Raw genomic sequence first — 15,423 nt, forward strand, 5'->3', positions numbered from 1 at the left:
AAAAATTGCGCGCTTACGTAATTGTTAGTCATTTTTATGTGATTTGTTACTCATTATTACAGTTCGCTGTACTCATACAATCTTATACATTATCATGTTCATTACGTGATTAAAGTTAAAGAGATAAGAAGAAGAGACTTAATATAAAATCTTTGTAAAATCTCTTAGAGAACTCCAATTTGAATTATTATTCATAAAATACTACTAGCTTCTATTAGATATAGCTGCTATTAATTCATATTTTTAAGATGAAATTATCAAAATTATTATTATCATGCTGCTTAAAATACGAAGTTATTTTTTTCTTATTTGCTCAACAATTTCCACTATTTATAGATAATGTTATGATAAAAATATTTTCTTAGAAAATATGATACATAGTAAGCTCTTGAGGGAGACAGCTTTACAGTCTTTCTAATAACAGTATGATTTGCTTAATCCCATCTTCGCATATATTGTACGACAATTTTTATTCAGATTGTTATTCAGATTGTTATGTCCTTCAGATAATAATATTTTCAGGCATTCCACTCATTTCATCTACTGTTTTTCTGATAATAAAATATAAATCACTCAATATTATATCTTGACATAATAAGTACTTAATGAAAAATAAAGTATTAGAAAGCAGAGCTACAAAACAAAGAAAACCGAGAAATAATTTATTAGATCGTAATGTCAATTTTACTGCTTTATATTAATTTTTATGACAGCAATTTCTATTTGAACATTCTATAACTTACAAACATTGTAAGAAGCCGCACTCTGCATATATAGAGTATCCCGAATTTAAATATCTAAACTTTGGAAATATGTAGATCGATAAACTAAGAAAAAAAATCCTATAGAGATGTTCGTTTTTGCTTCGTTAGAGAAAATTGCAAAAAAGACAAAATGTAGTTGCTTCGTTCTGATGATACTGCCTCTAAAGTATTATCGTCGCTGAAATGGTGCATGACAAACGAAAACAATAATAATACCGTTTTTAGGTGAAAACTTTCTTTGTTTATTTAAATTTCTACCTTTCTCCTATAAATTCGTCAGTTACTTGTCAGAAATCTATCTTTTTTTACAAGTTTTACTAAAAAATCTCCTCTCTCTCTCTCTCTCTCTTTCTCTCTCCCCCCCTCAATATATATATAGCTAATTTTTAATTATTATTACATTCTTTTATTCTTCGTCTAATTGTTTAGTTGTAATTCTTATAGCTTTGTACCTCTTTGTTTCTAAAGTTTTCTCCGGGGGACTCGAAGACCGGAAATCCTTACACACACACACACACACACACACACACACACACACACACACACACGTCTTCAATAAGACGACGCAAGTCTCCAAAGGGCCTCAAAGATAGAAGGTCAGTTATGTGCACACTTACTCGAGCACACGCATATGCGTCGCGTCCATTATTCCCCCATCGTACATGAAAGCAAACACCTGTTCATGGTACGATTCAGGTACGTTTCTGTTGGTCGTCGCAGTCCCCCCTTCCTGACAATAGGGAGCCAGCCGAGTGCCACTCCAGCCGCTTTGCACAACGGCTCCGTTTTGTAGTAAAGAGTTCTACAGCCCTACAGCACGGTAGTCGTAACCGAGTTTGATCCACATCGATCATGATAGTGCACGGAGTGTTAAGTGCGATGTACAGTGTATACTAGATCAGAAAGATGAAACATCAAAAATAAATGAAACAAAATAAAATATATCTAAGATAATAATGAAATAAGAATTTTTAAAGAAAAAAGGGATTTGGAGAATAAAAGAGATTCTGAATAAATAATGATCTTTTAAAAATCGAATCAAATTATTATATATGAACATTAAAGTAAAATGTGAATTTTATTTGAAGATATGACAAAATTGGCAATTTTTTATAAAAAAAAGATTTACTTGAATAAAATTTAGTTGATTCATATATTTACAATAAAATTCGACAATTCATCATGCTTATGTTCGTTATACGTACGAAAAGACGTGAATTATAAAACCGTCTAGCGACGCCGATCAATAAGGATTACTAAGGGTATGATTCGTAGTCCTATGTACTTTTTATTGTAAAGGGCGGTGGCTAAGTGAATAGTGGATCAAGAGATGAACACTCAATGAGATTTATGTTATCAATAAACAACTAGTGATGTGAGAGAAATCTCCTATCTTAGCAAATAATGAAGAACATAAATACATGAACCTGCAAGTTTTTTCCGAGTATATTTTGTGGTAAGTCTCTGTTATGTCTCTCACTGTAGAGTAATCAAAAATAAATTATAATAATTAATAAAATAAAATGTTATTTGTTATATAATAAATTAAAATTATTTGAATAGACCCATTCTATTTTTTTTAAATTTAATAATTATATACTTTAACAAATATGAAAATAGTAAAAAGCATACAAGCTTTTATAAAAGTAAAAAATCTTGTATAACTTTTGCTTTCATATTTATTGCACGTTTTAATGACAAAAGGTATGATATAACACAATTGAGCACAATTGTAATATATTAATATTTAAATATTATTTTTAAGAGTCAAATATATTTTAAATAAAGTACATTCATTGAACACGTACGATTGTTAATTTTGTAATAACAAAGTAATTAATTATAAACTTTGATAAAATAAAGTAATCAACACGAAATTTTAGATCACTTGAATCGTCAATTTCCCAATACGGATACCCATAATATTTTTATACAGTTATCCGGTGAAACAGAGGCCGGAGGCCTTTACGCCGGTTGCCCATCGTGTTGCGTTTCAATTTACGGTTCGTGAATTTAAGCAGTACTGCGCCCCATATAACCGAAGTATCCGGCTATTTTCCGTATAAATTTCCTTGTTTGCAGGCATTTTCAAAGTAACTTTTTTACTTATTTTACTTATTTTAATATGCTACATTTTTTGCATTTTAAAAATTATTTTTATTTCCGTCATTGTGTTACGTTAAAATCCTACACACAGAGTGCAACGGAACAAACAATTATGCAGTATATTTTAAACGAGAATAAAAAGCAATTTAAAAATAAAACAAATAAATGTAAATTTACAAATAATAAATAAAAGATAAATAATAATAAATATTATATAAATTTAACTTTAGATTATTAGAGATATTCTGTAAATGTGGATATAAATGTAAAAAAAGAGAAAAATGTGTACGAAAATATTATTTGTACAATATTTGATGTTTTTATTATATTCAAAAATTTAAATATTTTTTAAAACTGAACAGTTTTTCTCAAAATAAACTGTATTTATGATAATATTTATAGTGATATAATAAACAATTATTATGGTGTATTGAAAATTAAGTATTAAATTATACTTAAAATTAAATATTATTTGGAACTGAAATATAAATATACAAAATGTGAAAAACATACATGTGAAATATGATTAAACGATAATTTATTTTTCTTGCATATAAAATTAAATTGTTAGATAACATTATAAAACACTTTACATCCTTTTACTTTCCAATATCTTTACTATCCCTTATTAGTATAATATTCTATGATTATAGAGTTAAAATTTGCATTTAAGTAATGAATATTTGTCTATATACAATCAGTCCATTCAACCACCAAGTATAATATCATAAATGGGAAAACGTAAAGGCAAACTTTCTCGCACTAACAAGCTTGAAGAAATCTTCCATTCTTGCCACTCAATTATAAAGAGAAACATCGTGTTAAAACTTTAGTATTTCAAATGCTTAAAATGGTCATCAACTTCCCGACATGACGTCACGAAAGAAATGCGCTATTTGTACGGAAGGGGAAAGTGCAAGGTGTTAAGATCTGCCTCCGGCGATAATTCGCACGAGTCATCCTAGCCCTGATGAGACGCAGTCCTACATAGCCATAGTTCCACGTAATAAAAGAGTTTCTCTGCATGCTTTCTAACCACGCGTTATGCTCGCTATTGCAAACGCGTTTCGTCGACGAAGTGGTCGTTCACTCAGTACTTATGTTCTTACATTCGTCTGCTAACGATGACAAATTCGATTGCATGTTAACAGCAAAGTTCTTACCTTTCATAGCATGTTCTTGCGTCATTTTGTCGAGAACTAAAATGTTAATGGAACATCTCGCACAAATTCTTCTAGAGCAATATTTATAAAATATGTTTTTTTTTTAAATATCGTGATTATCTTCCCATCAATAACATCAAGAAATCCAAAAAGTATCTATGAATATCCTATATTTTGTGTAATATGTACTTTCAATTTTACGAATTTTACTTTGATCGAAGTTACATGTATGATTCCATATAATTATTTTTTAATTCTGTATTATTATTTTCTTACAAAACGTAATATTTTTTCCCAAAAACTGAAAACTTTAAATTAACTTTTAATCATTAAGTTTAAACTTGAACTTAAAAATCTATATCATTACAAATATATATAAAATAGAAGAAACTAGAATAGAAAATAATGTAATAAAAAATGTGGACATAGTTATAGCCTTATTACAACTTATGTAATATTTTTATACTTTCCCATTATTATGTCACGGTTGCATTATTAAGAGAAAATTAGATAATATAAATATCAACTGTAGATTGATCAATAAACTTATTAAAAATTATTTAATTACTAAATAAATTATTGCAATTTTTAATTGGGTTACATAATTGTATTATCAATCAAATTTATATTTTATATATTTCTATAATTATAAAATTTTACGAAAGTTATATATATCTAAGACAACATTTTCTCACAAGATGAAATCCTCCTTGGCTCAAAGCAATAAAATCTTCGTAATGATTCCGAGAAACTGGATATGTAAGACATTTCGAACGCAGGAAACGTTATTTCCGCAGATACGATAAATCGAAATATCTTCTGGGAAATTTCGTTCCCATGACTCTTGAGAAAATTAAAGGAAACTCAGTTGTGCACAAAAGTGACGTGCTACATTGCTCAACATCCCTTATCCCTTATCCCTTTCCGCCATTGACTTTCTTTCTGTTTTTCTTGCAGATGCATCTGTCGGCGGAATCGGTGGACGATGATCTTGAATTGCCATGGGACAAAACGTATTGAGGATCTTGCTGCTCCTCTGCTGCATGCTGCAACCGCATGTCGGACAACGTAAGTCTTCCTGTATCAAACCACTCTTCCTCTTTGTTATGTTCCCATAAGACTTTTAAGAAAAAGTTTTGAAAAATCTTTTAAGGGAATTTTATTAAATTCATAAACTTTAATCTTTTTTATCAAATGCAATATAGTTTCCGAGATAAAAATATTTTACTATTAAAAATTTGTTAAATTGCTAGCCAATTTAACTCGTGATATTACTACGGTAGTTTAATAGAGTTAGCGTTTTCAAGACCGAAAAATCATTTCGGCGCGCGTTTCTGGGGATTACATACGTAGTATATAAATTCACATAAGAATCACACAAGCATTTACGATCCAGATAGACTGTTTAAGACTTTGATAGTTTGTGTTATCACACATATACGGTCCTATAATATTAGGTGTTGGAATTAATTCGTAGCGTTTTACAAGTGATGGGAAGTACTTTCATTAATGTATTTTTTAATGCTCATGTGAAATAAATAACATTCTTTCATTAAAAAACGCTACGAATTAATTCCAACACCTAATATATTATATTGTTTTATTATTAAATAGATAAAATAGAATTTTGAACAAATAAAATTAAAAAGTAATTATAGTTCAACAACTCGTTATCCTTTTTCTACATCTTAAAGAAGGTCAATGTAATAATTGAATGAATGAATTGGCATAAAAAATTCGAGATTCGAAATTCATGTTTACAACTTATAAATTTTCTTTAAGTATGCAGCTATCTAAAATAGATTTTACGTTATGTCACCTATTTCATTTTTATCTTTATTTAATTTTTACATTCGCTTTTTCACGCAAATTGCATAAAAAACGCAATTTACATAAATCGACTTATAAGACTTGTATTAATCTTTTCGCGCACCATCAAACGTGCACTCGCTTTTGCTAGCGAGAAGTCCTCATCTATGCTAGAAAAGGAGTTTACGAAAGGCCATCGCCGTAACGCTGCGCCGCCGACGATACGCCATAAATTCGCGACCGGAACTCCGCTCCAGGGAAGCGCGCATATCTACCCTCTCGTATACGCGTTAAACAGCCCACGTGTATTCGTCTACGCATCCGATTCGCGTCCTTCCAGCGTCCGAATTTCCGTCGATCAACTGGCAAGAATGAGATGACGCGATGTTCATTCAAATCTTTGTTGAACAAATTACTCGGAGTGTAATTTTTTAATAAAATTATCTTCATCCTAATTGCAACGTATCTTATTACCGTAATAATGACATGAAAGTGTCCAATTAAATCCGTAATATACACGTTACGTATAGCTACGTACGAAATCGCTATTTTAAAAACCATTATAAAATCAATTTTTTCTGATTTTATTTTATTTTTATTATTTGTTATTTGTTTATTATTGAAACAAGAAGAATAATGATAAGCTCTAACTAAAATGTTAAATTGTAAATAAATGTTGTAAGAAGTATATTTTGTTAAAACGATTATTTTGCTTATGGTGGTTATACGTAATTATAGCATTCAATACGCATAAAGCAAACTTGGGAATGTCCGGCAGTGGCTATGATAGTCAAACGAGGCGCAAAAGCGGCTATCGTGATTTATGCCAGCATTAGAACAGCTAAAGCACTGTTGTTAGATAAACGGCCTCACCGCCCCTTCTATGCACTTTATGCATCATAATTTATCCATCTATTATGTGTAAGAAAATAATAATATAGTATACACACTCATGATAATAATCTTTACTCCGTTAGATGTCACATATGTATAGCAAATCTTATATTCTCTACTTTTCTCTTTTACTTTATTAATTTATTAATGTTTTTTCTAAAAATACATCAATATAAATATAATATTCTTTACTATCTAAAAATGGTATCAAAAATAATCTCAAAAAGAATTAGTTAACTAATTTACGTAAAACGTTTTATATTTTAAACAAAAAATATATATATACGATAAATAAGTCAATAAGCAACTTTACTTTTTTGCCTTCAAAAATCAAGATGACATTTATTAAGGTTACTTATCCATATAAAATATTTCTTAAAAAGCATTAGGAATATTTGCATATATAAAATTTTATTTGTAAATATTCTGTATATATTTTATATTTTTAAAACAAAATATTTTATTCTTTTTAAATTAAAAAAGTATTTTTGCTTTAAATAATTTAGCTATGCTTCAGATTATAAAATTACGTTACTTACGGTAAATTTCAACGCGTTACGTTATAACGTTTCTGGAATCCGTGTGCAAGATTGTTGAAGTCATTAGAACAGATCTAATTAATAACTCAACAATGAGTATTACAAGATATAAGCATTATCTAAGTCTTCGTGTTTAAAATAGTTATCTACTGTTACAAGCAATGAATAAAATAGAGCTTTCTTGCATGTCATTTGCGGTTAAAAGCACAAAAGTGCATGTTTTCTTGCCATTAAGAATCTCATAAAACAGACATCGTTATACAGTAATGCCGGCAATGTGATACCTATTTTATAAGATGGTCTTAAAGAAGACAAAGGAGATCTTTTTCATAATTATTTTAATACAACAAAACATCTAGAAATACTTATTTTATATTATATATATATTCTCTTTTTTAAATTAATATTTTAATTTTTTAAAGAAATTATTTCATTCTTCTCTTAGATAAAATTATAAAATTTTGAAACATACAAATGCTGTCAAAAATTTTTTATTTTTACGAATTTTTTTTAAACATTTTTTATTATTTATTATTAAATTACTATAAAAAATAAATCATACAACGTGATGTATAAATATTTTCATCAATGCCCTTTTCTTTGAATTCGTATTAATTACCTTACATACTGCTACACTCGGAATTTTTTTTCCAACCAAACATCATTCTCCCACGGTCCTTCCATCATCACTTTCGTACAACCCATTGAAAACCGGTTGTACGATTTCAACGGAAACTCCGGTAACCCAACGGCTCAACTAATTCTATCATTTTTTCAAGCAATATAAATTTTTTCGTGCAAGTTTACAGCATAAATATATTCAAACTGAAATACGTTCTAAAAAATATATATATCATTTTATTAATTTATCATCTATTTTAAAAGAAAAATTTAACCCCTCGATACCACATACATATAAATTTTGCTATGTAATTATATTAAAAAGTGCATAAAAATATATATTAAAATAATTTTTTTTCGAAACCAGATATTAAGAAATATAATAAGTAAATATATGTTTATCATTAATAAAAAGTTATAGCATATAAAATAAAAAAGAAATAGTCGCGGATATGCTATACTTATAGTGGTACCAAAGAGTTAAAAAAATATTTGGAAGGATGATATGTGTTTATATTGCATATCAATAAAACAAAACATGTTATTACATAATAAACGTAATGTCTAAAGATTGCTTCTTATAAAAAGTAGATTTAAAATTAGAATTTAAACGTGCGATACTTCTATCGATGATTTTGCTTCCTTTTTCGCTCTAGAAATCAATTTCTTTTCTGAAACGCTATTAAAGCGTTTCTTTTAACAATTTAACAATAGACTTGCTTCATTATACGTGTTAATAATCGTTCGACTTTTTCAGTGACTCGAGACCACAGAGACACGCGATGCTTTCTGGAGAACGGAGCCACCGCGGCGCATCTCTTTGTCAGAGAGGATCTGCCCGTCGGCGATACTGTGGGAATTCTCGGAGTGCTAGGTGATCCTGGCTCGCAAGGAGATATCGAGCTGAGCTTGCAAGAACATGACAGCCCTGTCGCATTCTCGCCATATTCGAAGAATTTAACTCTCATCAGACCACTCGACAAAGAGGGTATTGAGGGACCAGCCAGTGTTTATATCAACGTTATCTGCGGGAAGAAACCTATCGCAGAATCGGTAGAATAATCTCTAGAAGCGATTACATTGAGTTAAATATTAAAATAATGAAACAAATATTTTTAAATGCGATATTAATTTTTTTTCCAGATTTTATGAAAAATTTTAGATTAAATTTTAGATTAAATTTTGAGTTGAAAATATAAATTTTTTTTTTCATTTATTTCTATATATAAATATATATATATATATATATATATATATATTCTGATTTTTTTAATCATTTTTAAGAAATTGTGATTAATTTTTAAAGGAATTCATCATACCAGTGAACATTCGGGTAACCGATGCGAATGATAACACACCGCAATTTGTGAATGCGCCTTACGTGCTGAATATTTCTGAGGTGAGATAATCTTTGATATTTTTATAATATCAAGAAATAAAAAATATCAATTTTGCACATTTCTTTGATTTTAATATAGCATGAGTATTCCAGGTTACTGTTGTTGGCACAAGAGTTCTGCAAGGAGTTCGAGCTGTCGATGCTGATCAACCAGGACCATTTTCTACTGTGCAGTATACAGTCCTACCAGGAGCTCACTCGGTGAATTTTGTGAACATTTATATGGCTAAATTATTTTTTCACTAATAATTCGCATTATCTCTTCATTTGTCATACATATATATCTAGTATATTGCTAATTATTATTCTTACAAATAACATTTTTATTCTTCGGATATTATTATTACATAAATAATTATCTTTTTTACTCACAGGATTACTTTGTCTTCGTAAATGCTTTGGAAGGCACTCTTGTACTAAGAAAATCACTAGATTACGAAACTCTCACCAACTTTTCCGTTGATATTCGTGCACAAGTAAGTTCAATTTTATATTTTAGTTCAACATTTCAAAACATTAAATATTAAAAATTAACAAACGTGTCGTAGACAGTTTTCAAATTCCATTTTATTATTCTACAAATCTGACATATTACGTTACATAAAAATGAATATGTATTTAAAATTATTGTTGCGTAGAAGCTTTTCTCTCAAATGGAAAAATGTGATTTAAATCGGGAACAGTTGAATTGATTAAATTTCTGAACATAAATTCTCTTTTTATGTAATATAATATACGAAATTCATAAACCAATGACGGAGTTCAACATTATAAAAGCATCGTAAATGGATCATAACGGTCTTGAATAAATTGATTTATGATTAATGCGTATCGATACGCAACAGTGAACAAGTGAAGCTTACAAAGAATTCATCGAACAATGCTGTCTCTGACTATTTCACACACTTGTAATCATATTCTAATAATAGAAAGCCAAGAGTACTTTTTTTTCGGTATAATTATATATTTCTCAATAGAAAATTAACTTTTAATGACAAAATTTAACAATAAAAATTCTCGTTTGTTACAGGATCAAGGTAATCCACCACGATCATCAACGACAACACTATACGTTAACGTTATTGATGCGGATGATCAGAATCCGGCTTTCTTGAACGATCAGTATAAGATTACCGTACCTCGTCATATAAAAGGGGTAAGATTGACTCATATTCTTTTAATAAAAACTCACTTCAGTCAGATTCGATTCTATCGCAAAATAAACATACGCAAAATAAATATACAAAATAAGAATTAATTCATTATTTTTTAGAGAAAACCATTAAGAGTAGTACCTGCTGCGATAAAAGCTGTGGATCAAGACGTCGGTATAAATGCACCGGTTCGGTATACTATACGAGGCGGAATTTTACCCTTTTTGGATTTGAATCCTGAGACTGCTGAAATCGTCATGATACGCTCACTGCAGGACAACGAATTAATGACTCCAGCAACTATTGTTATTAAGGTAGAAATATCAACACATTTTTATTTTTAACAGATTTAAAATTTTTTAAATATAATAATAATAATATTATTTATAAAATATAGGGCACTCAAGTGAATAATGCAGATCGATACGCTCTTGCCACAGTTATTTTATCACGAGAAGATATGGTTGGTCCAACAGCAGGTAAATAATGTAACACCGAAAGAGATGATATCAGGAGACATTGCCGTATCTCGTGATATGTGTAGATTTAACAAATATCTATATATTTATATATATCTATAAAAAATTAATTAATTAATAGACTAATTTTTGAAAATATAATATTTTTCTTAATTATTATCTTTTATAATTTTCATACATATATATTTTTTTCTAGTAATTTATTATTATTGATATGTAATATATATTTGGTTAACTAGATGTAACATTTGCTAGACATTTATTACATGTATACAATTTAAATTCATTACTTATCAATTATTATTATCTGTCTATTAAAACAAATTGGCAACTATTAATAATTGTAAAAACCCATTAATAATATTCTTCATTGGAACCAAAATTTAATTGTACACACATTTGTATGCAAATATGAAATATCAAAATAATGTTTAAAAGATGACGAATCAAATCGTTATCTATTTGGAAACAAATCTTATATAAAACTAATTATTTATTTTATGAATGCTAGGCGGTCGATTACCCGTGAAATTTGTGCTGAAAAATCAGCAAACGAGCGTACCAGAGAATACGCCTTCTGGAAGCGTTCTTCTAACGGCAGGAGTCAACAAAGCTGATTCTGTAAGTAATGCGAAAATTTACTTCAACAATAAGAATGCAGATAAATCATGATATAGTAGCGTAGTATAGCTTCTGATTCTAGAATTTAAAATTCTGGCTCGTGGGCCCAGTGGAGGATTTAGAGAGATTCTCGATTACTAACTCTGGCGAGTTAATTCTCAAAGGGAATTTAGATTACGAGCGGCGGTTTCAGCACAGCTTCTTGATTCATGTCACAGATGGATATCATGTACGTATATCTCATTAATATTATAAAATTTGGTTAAATTACTTTGGGCGTCTTTCATTTAACGTTCGCAATGCGAACATCATTTTATCCTTGTTTAATATTTGAAAACAATAAGGATGAATGATGCTCACGAACATTGCGAACGTTAAGTGGAATGCTCCCTTTATTGCTCATGTATGTATATAATATGTATATAACATATATAAAATACATAAAATATAATGTTTAAACATATAATATCTATATTGTAATATACTGTAATATATAATATATAAATATTTTTTTAGAATGATACATCACATGTGAATGTTTCGGTCGAAGATGTAAACGAATGGGAACCTCGATTCCAATATTCCCGATACGAATTTCATGCTCATTCCGCGAGAGAAGGTTCCGTTGTAGGTAAGTTCCTTTTATGTATTTAAATCTTGATTCAATTTCTATTCTATTTGATATTCAAAGAACACGTAATTTTTCAGGAAAATTAGAAGCAGCTGACGGCGACAGGGGAGATAAAGTCAACTTATCTCTTAGAGGACAAGATGCAAGGTATAAAATTGTTAAGTAAATTGTTTAATAATTTAGAAATAAAATTATATATTGAAAATATCATATACGTAAAAAGATATACTTGCGATTTTAATTCCAAAAGAAACAAAGTTTTTTAATTTAATTAAAATTACATATACATACTCTTGGCAAAATAATTATAATCATTTTTAATAATTATATAAATTACTTTCTAGATCCTTCGAGATTAGAGATAACGGAGAATTAGTGCTGAGATCGTTGGGTTCATTTAATGGATCTTTGGCACGATTTATAGCGGTAGCTACCGATTCCGGAAAACCGCCAAGGTATTTATAAATTTGTGTGCAATTACTTGTTTCCTAATGATCATTCCAGACGTTAATCTACAATTTGATTTTTAGATCCAGCATGATTCCGGTGATTGTTCACATACCTAACAGCGGTTCATTACCGATCGCTGCGAGAGCCGCACCCGCTTGGCTCGGTAGCAGCGTGTTATTAGTTGCAATCTTCGGCGCAGTTTTGGGTCTTCTTGGAGTTGTCATACTTATTCTCATCCTTTACATTTATAAGCAGTGAGTAAATATGCCGAATATATAGTTATATAAACACAATATATAGTTATATAAACGTCCAGATTATCAATTTAAAACTCGGATCAAGATTCGGCTCGATAAGTTGGATGGATTTTAATAAAAATCGAATAATATTGAAAGTGTAGTACGTGAACAGTACTTACAAATATAACAGTATTGAATACTGTTTTTTTTTTCTTTATACATTTTTTTTCTTTATACATTTTTTATTCTTTAGTCAAGAAATTTAGAAATAAAAATATTAGAAACTTGAAGATTTGGAAATTCTTATTAGATTAAGAAAGACAGAAAGTTTAATGTTTCTTTTTTTTAAGCAAAAGGCCAAAAAGTGGTGGTTCAGTCAGCTCTGTGAGTACTGGATATCGTGAGAAATCACCAGTTCCCTCGGCTCTAAGTCCTACTCCGCAAGTTCTAGGCGCTAACGTTCTTCAGGACGGCTTGGAAGGCCCACGGAATCGGCGTCACGATATTGAGGACGAGAATGATAACGTCGACAGCCGTAACGAAATCGATAATCCCGTCTTCGGAGAAACCAATGAAAGCTCGTATAGTACTACAATCAAAAGTACGTTTCTATAGGCAGCAGAAGTCAAGCAGTGCTGCACATGCTTTCTATTCTTCATGCTCGGCATAATTTAACTCGACATACTTTACTTTGAATCTTTAACTTCTCTTTTTATGAATCTACTAACTGATTGCCAAAAATTTCTCAATACAATTTCTCGATACAATTACTGAAATAAAATTTCTTTTTTATTATTTTTCTTCTTTCTTATAAGCAATTTGCAATTACAAAGTTTTCATAAAATTAGAATTCTATTGTCAAAGATTTATGACATTAAGATATTCTCGTCTCGTTTTTTATTAGGTATAGCCTCGGCGAGACAATTACCATTATACACCCGACATAAAGTGGCGCCCGCTCCAAATCCGCCAACTTTATCAGCAACTTCGACCATTCCCAATATCGGTGGACTCGTGCAGAATATGAATGATTTGAGTGCTAGAACCAATCTGGATGCTGGATCTCACGACTCTTCCAATTATTCCGGAGATCCTCCAGATTCTCTCGTGCCAGCGTGGCCTGCTAGTTCAGCTTTGCCGAGGATCAAAAAGTTATCCTGGGACGACGATGACAGAGTAATTATTTTACAATAAATTTATTTGCAAAATCCAACAAATAAATAAATAAATCTATAAATATTTGATTTACTCTATATTAAATAGTAAATATAGAAAAAAATCTAATATTTTGTGAATTCGTTTTGTAGAAGTGTTTTAGAAATTTTGCAAATTGTTAAAAGAATTTAATTTAAACAATGTGTCAATTTAAGCAACTGAAGTCGTGTTCAAATTGAAATATTTTTAATTATGTTAAATTGTATTAAACAATTTAAATAGAGAATAACGTTTCGTATCGCGATATATTAATCGTTTCCTAAAGGGTACAATTGCATTGACTTATGCAAGAGAAATAATTAAATCCAAGTTCGCCTGCAAATACTTCATGCAATCCTAAAGAGCAGATAGATGGAGGACACAATAGAAACAGAAGTATTTATCGTTTTTCAGACTGTGGATAGCGTCGAGGTCGCGGCGGAAACGCGAACCGGAGACAATCAAGTTGGCAACGAGAGACTCAATCTCACTGTGTACTTCTAACGATCCATTATTTTGTAAATGGAACAAATAACGACGGGAAGACTGTTGTAAGCGCTGTTTGGTCAGTTCAGTTAAATAAAGTCTCGTTAATATCGAAACTCTTTGAATGAACTTCGAAGCATCGCAACGCGATGCAACCTTACCGCGTTCGGTTCACAGAATATCTGTGCTATCTGCGCAACATAGCGTCATTATATAATTACAATTCGCATTATCCTGAATAGATTACGTCCATTATTTGCGTGATGCGACATCGATCTCTGATATTTTATAAAGTAATTACTAAAAATAGTTAGAAATTGAACAATAGGAAAATGTTACATATGGTATAAAAAAATTTTAACGTTAAAATAGAAAGAAAAAAAAATAGTGAATTGAAATATAATAAGTCTGATATTCTTGTAAATCTAAGTTTGAGGAACCTGTAAACTATTAACACGTAAAAAAAAATAATAAAATATTTTTTATAATTATATTATTAATGTACAAGAAATATTACGATTGTATAGTTTCGGCATATTTTTAATTGCTTTGTTAATAAAATCAATAATTACCGATAATTTCTTTTCGCATGTAAAACATTATTCTAATGCTTATTATTTTAAGTTTTATTACAGATTTCTAAACCGCTAATATTTTATTTTGATAAAATTATATTCAAGAAAACATTCAAGCTTAATATATACGCCGCAAGGGTGAAAGTTTAATGCATATAAACACAAATTACAAGTTACATGATCATGTTATCAGAAAGTATAATGCGAGAAAGTATAATACTGGTCACACGCTTCTGTCATTGAGAGATAGATAAAGTTTCCGTGTTTGCACTTGAAACCACCGATATTCGAATGTACTG

General features: G+C 29.7%; 1 protein-coding gene across 1 annotated transcript; it reads left to right on the forward strand.

Moving 5' to 3' along the window:
• Nucleotides 1-1,526: 1,526 nt before the first annotated feature.
• Nucleotides 1,527-15,127, forward strand: Cad96Cb (protocadherin Fat 4-like Cad96Ca). The gene is made up of 18 exons (XM_087416887.1): nucleotides 1,527-2,220; nucleotides 4,991-5,101; nucleotides 8,654-8,949; nucleotides 9,203-9,295; nucleotides 9,389-9,496; nucleotides 9,670-9,771; nucleotides 10,326-10,451; nucleotides 10,569-10,763; nucleotides 10,847-10,928; nucleotides 11,440-11,549; nucleotides 11,632-11,778; nucleotides 12,066-12,180; nucleotides 12,258-12,327; nucleotides 12,525-12,635; nucleotides 12,711-12,884; nucleotides 13,220-13,470; nucleotides 13,774-14,045; nucleotides 14,478-15,127. Exons 2-18 carry the CDS (start codon nucleotides 5,035-5,037, stop codon nucleotides 14,565-14,567), a joined length of 2,409 nt encoding a protein of 802 aa, XP_087273013.1. The 5' UTR covers nucleotides 1,527-2,220; nucleotides 4,991-5,034; the 3' UTR covers nucleotides 14,568-15,127.
• Nucleotides 15,128-15,423: the final 296 nt, after the last annotated feature.

Source organism: Acromyrmex echinatior, chromosome 2, assembly GCF_024713525.1.
Source record: "Acromyrmex echinatior isolate Ae372 chromosome 2, ASM2471352v2, whole genome shotgun sequence".
Taxonomy (NCBI): Eukaryota; Metazoa; Arthropoda; class Insecta; order Hymenoptera; family Formicidae; genus Acromyrmex; species Acromyrmex echinatior.

Excerpts from the sequence above, each read along its gene's own strand:
- Cad96Cb (XM_087416887.1), top strand. The coding sequence starts at position 5,035 with ATGGGACAAAACGTATTGAGGATCTTGCTGCTCCTCTGCTGCATGCTG. Across the intron at positions 9,497-9,669 it reads TCCTACCAGGAGCTCACTCG|GATTACTTTGTCTTCGTAAA; the intron begins GTGAATTTTGTG and ends TTTTACTCACAG. Across the intron at positions 10,452-10,568 it reads TACCTCGTCATATAAAAGGG|AGAAAACCATTAAGAGTAGT; the intron begins GTAAGATTGACT and ends ATTATTTTTTAG.